The 13,906-nt window shown below is 39.9% G+C and overlaps 2 protein-coding genes across 2 annotated transcripts; both read right to left on the bottom strand.

Annotated features, from left to right (window-relative positions):
- Positions 1 to 2,289: 2,289 nt before the first annotated feature.
- On the bottom strand, positions 2,290 to 3,219 carry LOC113036501 (olfactory receptor 11A1-like). The gene has a single exon (XM_026192894.1). It carries the CDS (start codon positions 3,217 to 3,219, stop codon positions 2,290 to 2,292), a length of 930 nt encoding a protein of 309 aa, XP_026048679.1.
- Positions 3,220 to 11,788: 8,569 nt separating this feature from the next.
- On the bottom strand, positions 11,789 to 12,751 carry LOC113036500 (olfactory receptor 11A1-like). The gene has a single exon (XM_026192893.1). The coding sequence runs from the start codon at positions 12,749 to 12,751 to the stop codon at positions 11,789 to 11,791; it is 963 nt and encodes a 320-aa protein (XP_026048678.1).
- Positions 12,752 to 13,906: the final 1,155 nt, after the last annotated feature.

Here is a 13,906-nt window from a genome sequence, read left to right as displayed (position 1 = left end):
TTGGACTGCTGGTATGCATAGGCTGTCTGCAAAGTCCAATATGTTAACCAAACCCAGATCAATGATACGATTATAAGATTGATCATCGATGTGGCCTAGGTTGTTACTCTTGCACAGAAGTCCAGTAACAGAACACTTCTCAGTTTTAGGTCAATCAGACCCTTTCCCCCAAGTTTCACTGTAGTTGCCCACATGAGTGTTGAAGTCTCCCAGAATGACGACCCAGGTGGAGCGCCCTCAAGCAATCCACTGTTAGGGTTGAAAATATTTTATTTTCCTACTAAAGAAAGCTGGTTTCAATCATTTTCATATAAACACTGCAAGTGTGCTCATATGAATTGGCACTCCGTCTTTTGAAGGTCGAAAGCTTTGTTCAGTGTGACTGTCCAGATATATTGTTGAAATGATGTAGAGTGCAGAGGGTTGATTGCAAACAGGCTAAATATTTTTAAAATACAGCACTTTAAAGTGACGGGAACATTTCAGTAATGATGTTTTTCACTTCATTGATGGACAGTGTTGGGGAGTAACGGAATACATGTACCGCCGTTACGTATTTAAAATACAAAATATGAGTAACTGTATTCCGTTACAGTTACCGTTTAAAAAGGTGGTATTCAGAATACAGTTACTTTGTTGAAATAAATGGATTACACTGCGGTACTTTCCTGTTTCATGTTGTCGCGGGTCAGGACTGTTTGGGTTTTGTTTGACAGCTACGTTCTGTTGTTCCAGGCGGCAGCGTTACGGTTGCCATGGTTACAGGGCGACGCTCTCTCTCTCTCTGCGACTGTGTGTTTCCTGGGTGAGAGAGCACCTTTTGTTGTTGTTGTTGTGCTAAGCTAACAGGCTGAATGCTACAAGCATAGCTCTAAAGAATGTAGCATCATGGGCAGTGTAGTCCGTGTTGCAGGGAGAATGGACTGCCATACACGTTATGGGTCTGTGAGCGCGAGGAGGGAGAAAAAGGCGAGTGGAAAGGTACGAGTTGTCATCGAGGAAAAACGGGAGCTGGAAGCATGTAAATATAATAATAACCACTGCAGCCAAGAAGAGAGCCTGACGAGCCCAGTTGTAAGTAAGCTATTAAGACTCGACTGTACACCGTGTTCCTGTTTTCCTCCGAAAACAATAAGTTCCGTTGGAGCAGTCTTTCAACGCCTCTCTCTGTCTCTCGCAAGAAAAGTTGACCCACACAACAAAGTAAAGCTATTTTTCGGCTACGAGCCGACAGGGACCCCGCCGTATTAGTCAGAGGTCCCTTTACTACAGTTCGGAGTCGCGGACCTTCAGTAATAGTAATAAATCACACAGCAATAGTACATTCAGCATGATAATATATTAAGTAATCCAAAGTATTCAGAATACGTTACTCTCATTGAGTAACGTAACGGAATACGTTACAGAATACATTTTGGGGCATGTATTATGTATTCTGTAATGGAATACATTTTAAAATACCAGCAGACTGAGAGACAGCTTCTTCCATCAGGCCATCAGACTGCTGAACACGTCATAGACACCTCAGCTTCACTACTGGAACTTCAACATTATGCACTCCACACTGTATATAAATGCCACTTGTTTTGCACATATTCAACTCTGTATATTTTATTATTATTATTATTATTATTATTTTATTTTATTTTTTTACTATTTAATTTGTAAAAATGTGTATACACACACACACACACACACACACACACACACACACACACACACGTAGGAGAATATTTAGTATACACATCCAGAAATGCATACACTGTTATATATTGTACATATATTTATTAGTTTTAGGTCGACCATTCTTGTATTTTGCTCGTTTGTGTTGTTGTGTTTGCACATCTCTGTTGCTTGTGGGGCTCGCACACAAGAATTTCACTCGCATGTGCTGTGCCAGTGTGCCTGCACATGTGATGTGACAATAAAAAAAAAAAAAAAAGTGATTTGATTTGATTTGAAAAGTAACCTTCCCAACACTGTTCATGGATCAAGTATTTCTTTATTTTAGGCAATTTATTGTGTAGTCAGCAGAAATTACACAACCATCAAGCAGACATAGTAATTAAAAAATATACATAGTAATACAAAAAATGTAACTCTAACCCAAAATCTCGAAGTCGAGAATAAAATAGTAACATTCAAACATCCTAAGGCATTTAAATGACCCATGGCTGCCTGGAAATAAGGTTTAATTTCTATTTTTTCTTAAGGTTGACTTAAGGTGTAGCCAAAGCCAAGAAACTCCTTAGAAAATGTATGTCTAGGATCATCGTGCAAAACTTTACTTCAATTTAAAGGTCTAAGTGTCAGCAGATTTTTACATAAAATGCGGATCTTAGTCATGTTCAGGCCATAAACTAAAGGATTTAATAGTGGTTGGCTTATTAGCCAATATAATGAGAGAAATATACGTAACAAAATAGGTACACCGCTCATATTGAACCTACTCTGTAATATTTCAAAGCAAGCTCCACATGAAAAGTTTAACACACAGGCAAGATGAGGACTGCAGGTAGTGACAGCTTTCTGCCTCACCTGTTTGGAACCAGAAGAACAAACTCTAAGGATTTTTATGTAAGTGTAAAGCATGAATATCAGAGGACAACATACTGTGCATAAAACAATAATAATTCCATATATATTAAGTGCTTTAGTGTCAGAACAAGCCAGCTTTATGACAGAGTAGTTGTCACAGTACACTTTGTCAATAATGTTCCCACAAAGTGGTAAAGTGGAGCTCAATGAAATCATGAGAGCACATGCAAGAATAGCATATAACCATGTTATAGCAATTAGTATAGCAATCCTCTTGGGTGTCATGTATGTGTTGTATTGCAATGGAAAACAGATAGCGAGATATCTGTCATAAGACATAACAGCCAGATTAAGATATTCAGCACTCCCATAGCAGTGAATACAATAAATCTGCAAGTAACATAAAGATGCAGAAATGATATTAATATCACAGATGATGTGAAGCAGGAGCAGTGGAAACAGAGATGTGCTACCATACAGTGCATTCACAAACAGGTTGCACAGAAACATGTACATAGGTTCATGTAAGCTTCTGTTCACACAGATAACCACAATCAGCAGAACATTGGTGCAAACTACTGAAACAAAGAAACACATGACAAGCATAAAAAATAAATACTTGAAAATCCCAATATTCAAGAATGCAAGTCTGAAATGTGAGAACTGTGTAGAGTTTGTCATGATTACCACTTCAGTTGATAAAGCTTATTGACAGTGCCCACTGGATGATGTGATTTTAACAGACTGAAACTGTGGTCAGTTTGTCTGTGGTCAGATGAAATTACTCAATGTGAAATCAACATCAGCTTGGTTTTAGACCACTGTGTAAATCCCAGTGTCTACCTGCTGTCCTTACCTGGTCACAGTCAGCCCCTCCTAACTGAGTGAAACTCTGCATTCCCTTTTAACTATTTCAGTTCAGTTCAGCCCACGGCAAGAGACTGACCCTATTACCCAACATCCCACAGGAAGTGTCTCTTGGTAACGTTGGAAGTTTGTTCTATCTACACAAACAACTATAATCATATTTTGCACTTTAATAAAGAATCCACAGACGCAAGAGGGTTTTTTTTATTTGTGGGATGTGTTTGTATGTTTGCTTTTGTATGTGTCCGTATTTTAGATATTTTAGATTATGATTCCATGACCAACAAGGTCAGTAATAAGGAAAAAGCTACACACTATCATGGGTTGCTTTTGTGTAATGGACACAATGTTTTTTTTGCCCAGATTGTCCCAGTTTTCCCAGTTAAACACTTAACATTCTAAAGTTACTGGTTTCCCATTTTCCACATACTTTTTACTGTTAATTTCCTAATGTAATTACGAGTGACAACAGTAGGGTACCAGTATGTGCCTTGAGACGTAGAGAGAGGTATTTGTTGCTGCTTGCCAAAAATGAAGGACATTTTTCAAGATACTCTGCTGAACACAGAGAGCTCTGAATGGTGCAGCACTTGGTACTGCTATCAGAGGAAAGTCATGTGTGACAAAAATGAGCCAAAGCATACAGTGTTGCGAGTCAAGCAATATTTATTTGCAGTGTTTTCTTTCGCCCTTATCAGAGCAGCTTTCCAGCTACCTCCATTGTTCCACATCACACACTCTGCACAGATTCGGGTGTTTCTTGGCAGCTCGGACTTACTGCCCTCCTCCTTTGGCCCCGGTGGCTTCTGAAGTAGAGAAGGTGGATTAGGTAATGCTCACCGGCCGTGACAACCAGCCTCCCCTGACACCCTGAACCTGCTGGTGCACCACTGCCCTGCAGCTGAGCCACAAACCACACTTTGCCAGTTGGGTGGGAGAGGAAATCAGCCACGACCATTTGTGCCTCCAGCCTATGGACCACTTTGAACTTAAAAGGCTGAAGAGCAAGAACCCACCGTGAGATCCGTGCATTGGGATCTTTCATGCAGTGGAGCCAGTGCAGGGGGGCATTATCCAAACTGAAGGTGAAAGGGTGGCCCAGGAGGTAATAATGGAGGAAGTTGACCACCCACCAGATTGCCAAGCACTCTGTCTCCACGATGCTGTACCTGGACTCCCACTCCAAAGGTTTCCTGCTGATGTACACAACCTTTCTTAACTGCTAGGAAAAAACAGCCCCCAGGCATACGTCAGTCTGCATCAGTCTGCAGGATGAAAGGTAGGGAAAAGTTAGAAATGGTGCAGGGGTTCCCCACAGAAAACCTTCTTCACCTGTGCAAAAGCTGCCTGGCACTGTTCTGTCCAATTGACCAGATCTGGTCCAATCAGGGACATCCTTTTGGATGAGATAAGTTAAGGGGCTGGTCAGCTCCACTAAGTTCAGGACGAACCATGGATAAAAACCAGCAAGCGCCAAGAGCTGTCACACCCCTGTTTTAGTCTTAAGATGGGGGCAGGCTGTGATAGCCATTGTTTTATCCACCTGCAGGCGCACCTGCCCACTTACCATGTGGTACCCCAAATATAGTCCAAATATAGTGGACTGTGGCCACCCATTGCCCAGGCAGCACATGCAGCCTGTGAACGGAACACCTGGCCTATGAGGCCAGTGTTAACAGACCTCTCTGCATTGAATCATGCTTGTTATTAACCTCTGTCTCTCTTCCACATCATGTCTTTGTTTTCCTTCTCACATCCCAACTGGTCGCAGCAGATAGCCCCGCCCCTCCCTGAGCCTGGTTCTGCCGGAGGTTTCTTCCTTCTTCCTTACAATAAATGACTGTTACTGTGATTTTGCACTGTATAAATACAATAGAATTGAACTGAAATAGATATAATAATCTTTTTCTTCAGACAGCTTTCAATTTGTTTCCACTCATGTACTGTTGCATGAGATAAACATCAAAACCAAACAGAAACAGTTGCATAACTGATCATGTGCCAGCCACAGGCCTGCACTTCATCTGTCACCACAGATGATCCAATTGGTAGGTAAAGTAGGAGCTAAGTGCATGATATTTAAGCCTAGAGAGAGACCTAGCTGTGGGAACAGACTCTGGATTTGCCTGAACTGGAGCCAATGAATTATCAGACTTCTATTAAGGGCACTTTGGATGATTGTTGAACACTGACTATAAACAAAACACACTGAACTTAACCTCCCAAGACTGCATTTTGAGTCCTGCAGCTCTCCTTAGTTATGACACCTCCTCAGTAAATTAACAATATGTGCTGCTAGGATATGCTCTGCATATGTATTTTTGTATGGTCTTTATATGAAATGCCTTGAAGCACCTGTCTTTGTGATTTAATTCTATATAAACAACATTAAAATTGAAACTTAAAAAATGTTTTTTTATTTTTCACATGCAATGATCGAAACTGAAGAGAAAAGCACAGTGCAGCATTCGATACTGTCAACCATAATATCCTATTAGAGCGATTAGAACATGCTGTAGGTATTACAGGTACTGCACTGCAGTGGTTTGTATCATATCTGGATGATAACAGGCAACAGGCATCCAACAGCCATAGCTCTGCAGGCCACAGCCACAGCCAGGCTCCTCCATCAGCCGGCAGGCCCAGCCAGGCTCCTCCATCAGTCAGCAGGCCACAGCCAGGCTCCACCATCAGCTAGCAGGCCACAGCCAGGCTCCACCATCAGCCAGCAGGCCACAGCCAGGCTCCTCCATCAGCCAGCAGGCCACAGCCAGGCTCCTCCATCAGCCAGCAGGCCACAGCCAGGATCCACCATCAGCCAGCAGGCCCAGCCAGGCTCCACCATCAGCCAGCAGGCCACAGCCAGGATCCACCATCAGCCAGCAGGCCACAGCCAGGATCCACCATCAGCTAGCAGGCCACAGCCAGGATCCACCATCAGCCAGCAGGCCACAGCCAGGATCCACCATCAGCCAGCAGGCCACAGCCAGGATCCACCATCAGCTAGCAGGCCACAGCCAGGATCCACCATCAGCCAGCAGGCCACAGCCAGGATCCACCATCAGCCAGCAGGCCGCAGCCAGGATCCACCATCAGCTAGCAGGCCCAGCCAGGCTCCACTATCAGCCAGCAGGCCACAGCCAGGCTCCACCATCAGCCAGCAGGCCACAGCCAGGCTCCACCATCAGCCAGCAGGCCTAGCCAGGCGCCATCATCAGAAATTCCGCTTCCGGGTCCCTCGTGGTGGCCGCCTCGTGCTCTCGCTTCAGTATGCCACCCAAGAAAGGCCCAACACCAGAGGAGGTTGAGGACATTAAAACCTCCCTCGGAGCGCTGTGCGGAGACGTGGCCGCAGTCAGGGCGCAGCAGGAGCTGCTTCTGGGGCTTCTGGAGGAGGTAAAACAGCTACGCCTCCAAAATGCCGAGAAGGACAGACGGATCATGGATCTCGAGCGGCGGGTGGATGAGCTGGAGCAGTACACCCGTACGAACGACGTGGTCATCAGCGGTATTAAAATCAAGCCGCGCTCATACGCGCGCGCGGTGGCCGGGAACGTCGGGGAGCCCAGCGACGAGGAGACCCGCTCGGTGGAGCAACAGGTGGCATCCTTCCTCCAAAGCAAGGGGATAGAGATGGACCTGGAGCACATAGAAGCATGTCACTCACTGCCCAGGAGGAGTGACAGACTGCCGGCCATCATTATGAGATTTGTCAATCGGAAGAACAAGGTCGCACTGCTGAAACAAGGACGCAAACTGAAAGGCACGGACGTTTTCATTAATGAGCATCTGACACGAAAAAACGCAGACATCGCGAGGAAGGCAAGGCAACTGAAGAAGAACGGTAAAATACAACATACATGGGTAACAAACTGTAAGATTTTCATTAAGCTAAACGGGACACCAGAAGAGGCAAAAGTACTGATAGTGAGGAACATGGAGGATCTGGACAAGTATAACTGACACCAATGTATCAATTACACCAGGAAATGACATGGACACGTTGAAATTAGTTCTTCAACAGAAAGTAATTGATCTAGATTGTGAATATAAGGAGCATAATATAATAGATCCAGAAATAGATTCTGAAAGTAACTTTCTCTCTACTTTTGTTAAAAATTGTAATTATTTCACTCAGGAACAATATGAAAAAGAAATTAACCTAGACGGGAAGCTCTCATTAATTCACTTTAACAGCAGAAGTATGTACTCTAATTTTGATTTCATTAAGGACTATTTGCAACAATTTTCTCGCCCCTTTAGTGTTATAGCCATCACTGAAACTTGGTTCAATGTCGATAAAGGAATAGATTTTTGTTTGAATGGATATGATTTAAAATACATGAATAGATTAAATAAGGCGGGCGGCGGGGTTGCTATATATGTTCATAACTCTATAAAATATAATGTTGTAACAACTATGTCTATGGCTATTGATGGAATTTTGGAATGTTTGACTATTGAGATTATGAATGACAAAAAGAGAAACGTTATAATAAGTTGTATATATCGGACACCCAGTTCAAGTATTGACACTTTTAATGAATGGATAGAAAAAACGTTTGCTTCGGTGAACCAAAAATTACTATTTATCTGTGGTGATTTTAACATTGATTTGCTAAATCCAACAAGGTTAAAAGCCATTGATGACTTTACTGACACGATGTACAGCTTATCACTATATCCAACAATAACAAAGCCAAGCAGAATAACTTCACATAGCGCCACTATTATTGACAACATTTTTACTAATGTCATGGATTTCCAAATTAATAGTGGCCTGCTTGTCTGTGATATAACTGACCACTTACCAGTTTTTACTTTGTGTGACTGTGATTTAAAAAAAATAGATACCAAGATCATGATAGCAAAGCGAACAATAAATGAAGAAGCAATTCATGCCTTCAATTTCGATTTAGCACAACAAGATTGGAGTTCGGTGTATGAAGAGTCAGATGTGGACAAGGCTTATGATAATTTCCTAGATATTTTTACTATGTGGTACAATAAACATTGTCCTGTAAACGAACACATGACAAAGAAAAAAAAGATAAAAAGTCCTTGGCTCACAAAAGGAATTATTAATGCTTGCAAAAAGAAAAACAATCTGTATAAACAGTTTATCAAAGTAAAAACAAAAGAAGTGGAACAAAGATATAAAGCATATAGAAATAAATTGACTGATATTATAAGAACGAGCAAACAACTTTATTATAGAAGAAGATTATATGAAAATAAAAACAATATAAAAGGAACTTGGGATGTGTTAAACAACTTAATTAAACAAGGATCTTCTGGAACATCATATCCTGAATATTTTACTGATGCAAATGGTGAAAATCACAACATGAGTAATATTGTCGATGGGTTCAATAAATTCTTCATAAATGTTGGCCCTGAACTAGCAGCGGACATCCCGTGTCATAAAAATGAAATATCAGTAATATAAAATCAAATCCCTTTTCACTGTTCCTCTCAGCTACAAATGAGCAAGAAGTAATAAATATCACATTAAAATGTAAAAGTAAGTCTTCAATGGATTATCATGACATAAATATGTCTGTAGTTAAACAGGTTATTCTGAATATTGCTAGTCCCTTAACATATATCTGTAATTTATCATTTCAGTCCGGTTGTTTTCCAAAAAAAATGAAAATTGCGAAAGTAATACCACTATATAAAAGTAATGACAAACACAGTTTTACCAATTATAGGCCTATTTCTCTACTGCCTCAATTCTCAAAAATTCTAGAAAAACTTTTTAATTCAAGATTAGAAAAATTCCTTGAAAAACATCAAATAATAAATGTTGGTCAGTATGGTTTCAGAACACAAAGAACCACTTCAATGGCGATAATTGAGGCAGTAGAAGAAATTACTGATACACTGGATAAAAATAAATATGCAGTTGGTATTTTTGTTGATCTCAAAAAGGCCTTCGACACAATCAATCACTCAATTTTACTGGATAAATTGGAAAGATATGGTATTCGAGGGAAAGCTGGTAACTGGTTAAAAAGTTACGGGTCGGGAACAATATGTTAGCATAGGGCATTACCATTCAGAGAAACTTGGTATTACATGTGGTGTTCCCCAAGGGTCAGTGTTGGGACCAAAACTTTTCAATGTATACATAAATGATATTTTTGATGTTTCTCAAGTACTTAAACTCATACTGTTCGCAGATGACACCAACATATTTTTCAGTAGCGATGATTATACTGATCTTGTAATGACTGTAAACAGGGAGCTAAAATTAATAAAAAAATGGATGGACATAAATAAATTATCATTAAATATAAATAAAACTAAAGCAATGTTTTTTGGTAATTTAAAATATAATATAGAATTACCAATTATCATTGAAGGTGTACCAATTGATAACGTGAGTGAAAACAAATTTTTGGGAGTTATAATTGATAATAAAATTTCATGGAAACCCCACGTCAGACACATAAAAACCTAAATTTCCAGAAGCCTCGCAGTTTTGAACAAAGTGAAACCATACCTTGATAAAGATGCACTTCGTACTCTGTACTGTACTCTGGTTCTTCCATATCTTATATATTGTGTGGAAGTGTGGGGAAATAAAAATACAACTAATCCATGAGTCACAGTACAGAAACGAGCACTGCGTATTATTCACAAGGCTGGTTATCTAGATCATACTCACAAACTCTTTCTTCAGGCAAAGTTACTTAAATTCCAGGATCTGGTTAATTACAATACATCCATAATTTTGTATAAAGCTTTTACTAAACTTTTACCGGCAAATTTACAAACTAGATTTGAAATTCGAGAAAAGGTTTATAATGTGAGAGGCTTTGGAGAATTCAAATTACCCAGAACTCGAACAACCCGTAAAGGCTTTTGTGTGTCTGTATGTGGTGTGAAAATCTGGAACAGTCTGAGTTTACAATTGAAACAATGCAAAAATATTCATAGATTTAAATTCCTCTACAAACAGTTGGTCTGGTCACAGTATACTCAATGATGCTTTTAGTGTGCTCTGTAATGTCTGTTCTCTTACCATTGCTGGTATGGATTCAAAAAAAAAAAAAAAAAAAAAAGAGTGTGCGTATGTATGTACATATATGTACATGTGTGTGTAGATATATATGTATGTATATGTATGTGTGTATGTGTGTGTTCGTTACTTGTAGTTATTACTGCCTGTTACCTGTGGTAATGCAATTTATAATTTATATATTCTGTATTCAGTTATGAAGGCTCTAATTGTTGTTTGCGAGCTGCCGCTTAGATGCTTGTATGTGCCCGGGGCTGTTGATGGGTCTGTATGCAATGATGGGCGTAGCTGCGGGAAGTTTGTTTTTTTTGTTGATGAGTGAGTATAGGGGTGGGATTTAATAAGTTTTCTTCGTCCCACTCCTTTTTCAGGCAATTTTTGTTTTTTGTTTTGTGCATTTTATGTTCAATATAGGTATTTGTTGTTCCTGAAAATGAACAAATAAATGAAATGAAATGAATGAAAATGAAAAAACAGTACTGAGGAAAATTATAACTCAAAGCCCTACACTGAACTTATTATTTGGTTAAACACACACACACACACACACACACCCACACACACACACACACACACACACACACACACACACACACACGCATACATATTTTTCATATCCAGCATAAATGCTGTGTCTTTTGGGTCTGACAACAAAGTAGCACCCCACACCCCATGGCAGCTGTGACAGGTTCCAGCGACCCTGATAAGGATAACCAGAACAGAGTAGATGGATGTTTTCTCACTTCCATTTTCACTGGTTACTGCAACAAAGTCAATGACTCTTTAATCTGTTGGTTTGCAGAAATTTCAGGCACAAGCAGGCATTTATAAAATGGAAGAAATCACATCTGTATCGGGATAAAGAGAAAAACCTGTTTACTAACTTACATTTATTAAATCTAAAAGGCAAAGAAACTGGCATTGAAACTTCATCTGTGCACCAAATCAGCGGTACCATTAGCCCCAACCTGACTGCCAAAAATGATCTTGTAGCCTTTAGGCTAACTTAACACTTCTAAATATATTAAATAATGAACTAAGTGATGGCACGACTTCTGATTTCAGACATTAAGACCAAAAACAATACCAGTTCAGACAATTCTGTGTTTAGTTTATTATATCATTTCTCATAAGATTTCATTATAATAAGGCACTGCAACAGTCCTTGTAAACCTGTCAGCTTGAGGCTGAATTCAAATCAGAAAAGAGACGGATCAGGAAAACAAAAAGGACAAAATGGATGGATCTTGATTCTGACATGAAGACGTATTTAATCTTCTCCAGAATTAACTGTGGAGAAATTTAACTGCCAAATATTTGCTGAATAAAGCACAAACACATAGTTTTAACTGGATATTATATTTTAAAGTTTGATTTGTGACAAAGTGTAAAAACCTTCATTCTACAAATTACATTTTTACATGAGACTCGGATTTTGGTCAGATTTAGCCCATAGATTACAGGATTGAAGAGTGGTTGGCACGTCAGCCAATATATTGATAAAAAAATACGCAACATATTTGGGAGCTGTCTCATATCAAATCTGTTTTGTATAATTTCAAAAAAAGCACCACATGAAAAATTGAGCAGTGAGGCGAGGTGAGGCGTGCAGGTGCTGATGGCTTTGTGTCGCATCTGTTTGGATCCAGAAAAACAGACTTTAAGGATCCTCATGTAGGTGTAAAAAATTAAAGTTACCAGAAGAACTAAAGTGAACGTGTAGAGTATTCCATAGATGTTATTGGCTGTGGTGTCAGAACAGGCCAGTTTAACAATGGAGTAGTTGTCACAGTACACTTTGTTAATGATGTTCCCACACAGCTGCAGAGGAGCACTCAGAGAAATTAAAACACTTATTGCAAAAAAAGTCAACAACCATGTTAGTGCAATGAGCACGGATACCTTACTAGAACTCATACATGTGTGATATCGCAGAGGACAGCAGATGGCAAGATATCTGTCATAAGAAATAACAGCCAAGTTACTAAACTCAATACTTCCATATGCATAGACACAGAAGATCTGCAAGAAACAAAATGAAGCAGAAACAGTGTGAACATCAGAGAGGATCTGAACCAGGAGGAACGGAAACAGCCCTGTACTACCATACAGCTCATTCACAAACAGGCTGCACAGAAACATGTACATAGGTTCATGTAAGCTTCTGTTCACACAGATAACCACAATCAGCAGGACATTGGAACCTACAATGAAAATATACAAAGCAAGAATAACAAAGAAGCACAAGTAAGTGACACGTCCTGTGTCAAAATAGCCAGCAAGGGTGAAAAAGGAGAGCTGTGTGGTGTTTATCATCATTGTTCTTTGGATTCACGATAACTGAATGGGTCACCTAAAAATATGTTGTTTTGTTTATCTTTCCAACATCTCACAGATCTGCTGGCTGTACAAATGGCTCATCAAACCTAATGATAATAAATAAGTTCAGAAGAAACGAGCTCTAAACTTATTGTATATAAATTTTCAATGAGAAGCTGGACCTAGATGAAACATAAATCTGTTACAGGAGCAAAGAGCAAGGGTTGGTTTAATGTGTCATCACTGACCATATGCTTATAATAAATAAAGACAATAAAAGTCAAACATAAGCCAAACTTATCGTTCCTTTATCAAAAGCATTCTAATGATTACAACAAAGTCTTGGATGAAATCCTTACATGAGCTGATCTTCTGCTGTCATTGACCTGAAAATTTGATGCATCTTCTAATCTCAGCCGACACCCACCGCAGGAGGCAGAGCTCATTATCTAACACTCATGTTTAAGACTGCCTATTACTGTTTTTAAAAGGACAAAGGGGATTCAGGAAATCCCAGCAAAGAGGCCAAGAAAATCCCCAATCAGGGTTATGTTCTTGTCTTTACAAAGATGATCTTATTTTTCTAACCTCTCCCTGTAAATCCCATTATCTGGTTGTGAACACTTGCACTTTTCTGAATCCTCCATTCTCTTCCAGTTTACTGCTGCTCTCTGCTATCTACACAGTACAGTACTACACAGCTCAGTTACCTGCTCCGTTTTTTATTGTTATTTTGCCTGTCCCATTTGGTTCTTTAGCCATCAAAATTGTTGTCTGAAGGCCAAGAAAGACACCCAACAGATTTACTTTATCAAGTGGATCATCACAGCCTTGCCATATTCCACAGCATGTCTTTTATCTTGTCTTCCTTCTCTCACCCCAACCGGTCGCAGCAGATGGCCCCGCCCCTCCCTGAGCCTGGTTCTGCCGGAGGTTTCTTCCTGTTAAAAGGGAGTTTTTCCTTCCCACTGTCGCCAAAGTGCTTGCTCATAGGGGGTCATATGATTGTTGGGTTTTTCTCTGTATCTATGAAGCGCCTTGAGGCGACTTATGTTGTGATTTGGCGCTATATAAATAAAATTGAATTGAATTGAATTGAATATTGGTCTATTTGATCGACCGTTGTTGTCACGATTCTTTTCTTTTCTTTTATCC

Source organism: Astatotilapia calliptera, chromosome 14 (genome assembly GCF_900246225.1).
Source record: "Astatotilapia calliptera chromosome 14, fAstCal1.2, whole genome shotgun sequence".
Lineage (NCBI taxonomy): Eukaryota > Metazoa > Chordata > Actinopteri > Cichliformes > Cichlidae > Astatotilapia > Astatotilapia calliptera.
This window is presented reverse-complemented; position numbering and strand designations above follow the sequence as displayed.

Coding starts and splice junctions, on each gene's coding strand:
- LOC113036501 (XM_026192894.1), bottom strand. CDS start 3,219: ATGACAAACTCTACACAGTTCTCACATTTCAGACTTGCATTCTTGAAT.
- LOC113036500 (XM_026192893.1), bottom strand. CDS start 12,751: ATGATGATAAACACCACACAGCTCTCCTTTTTCACCCTTGCTGGCTAT.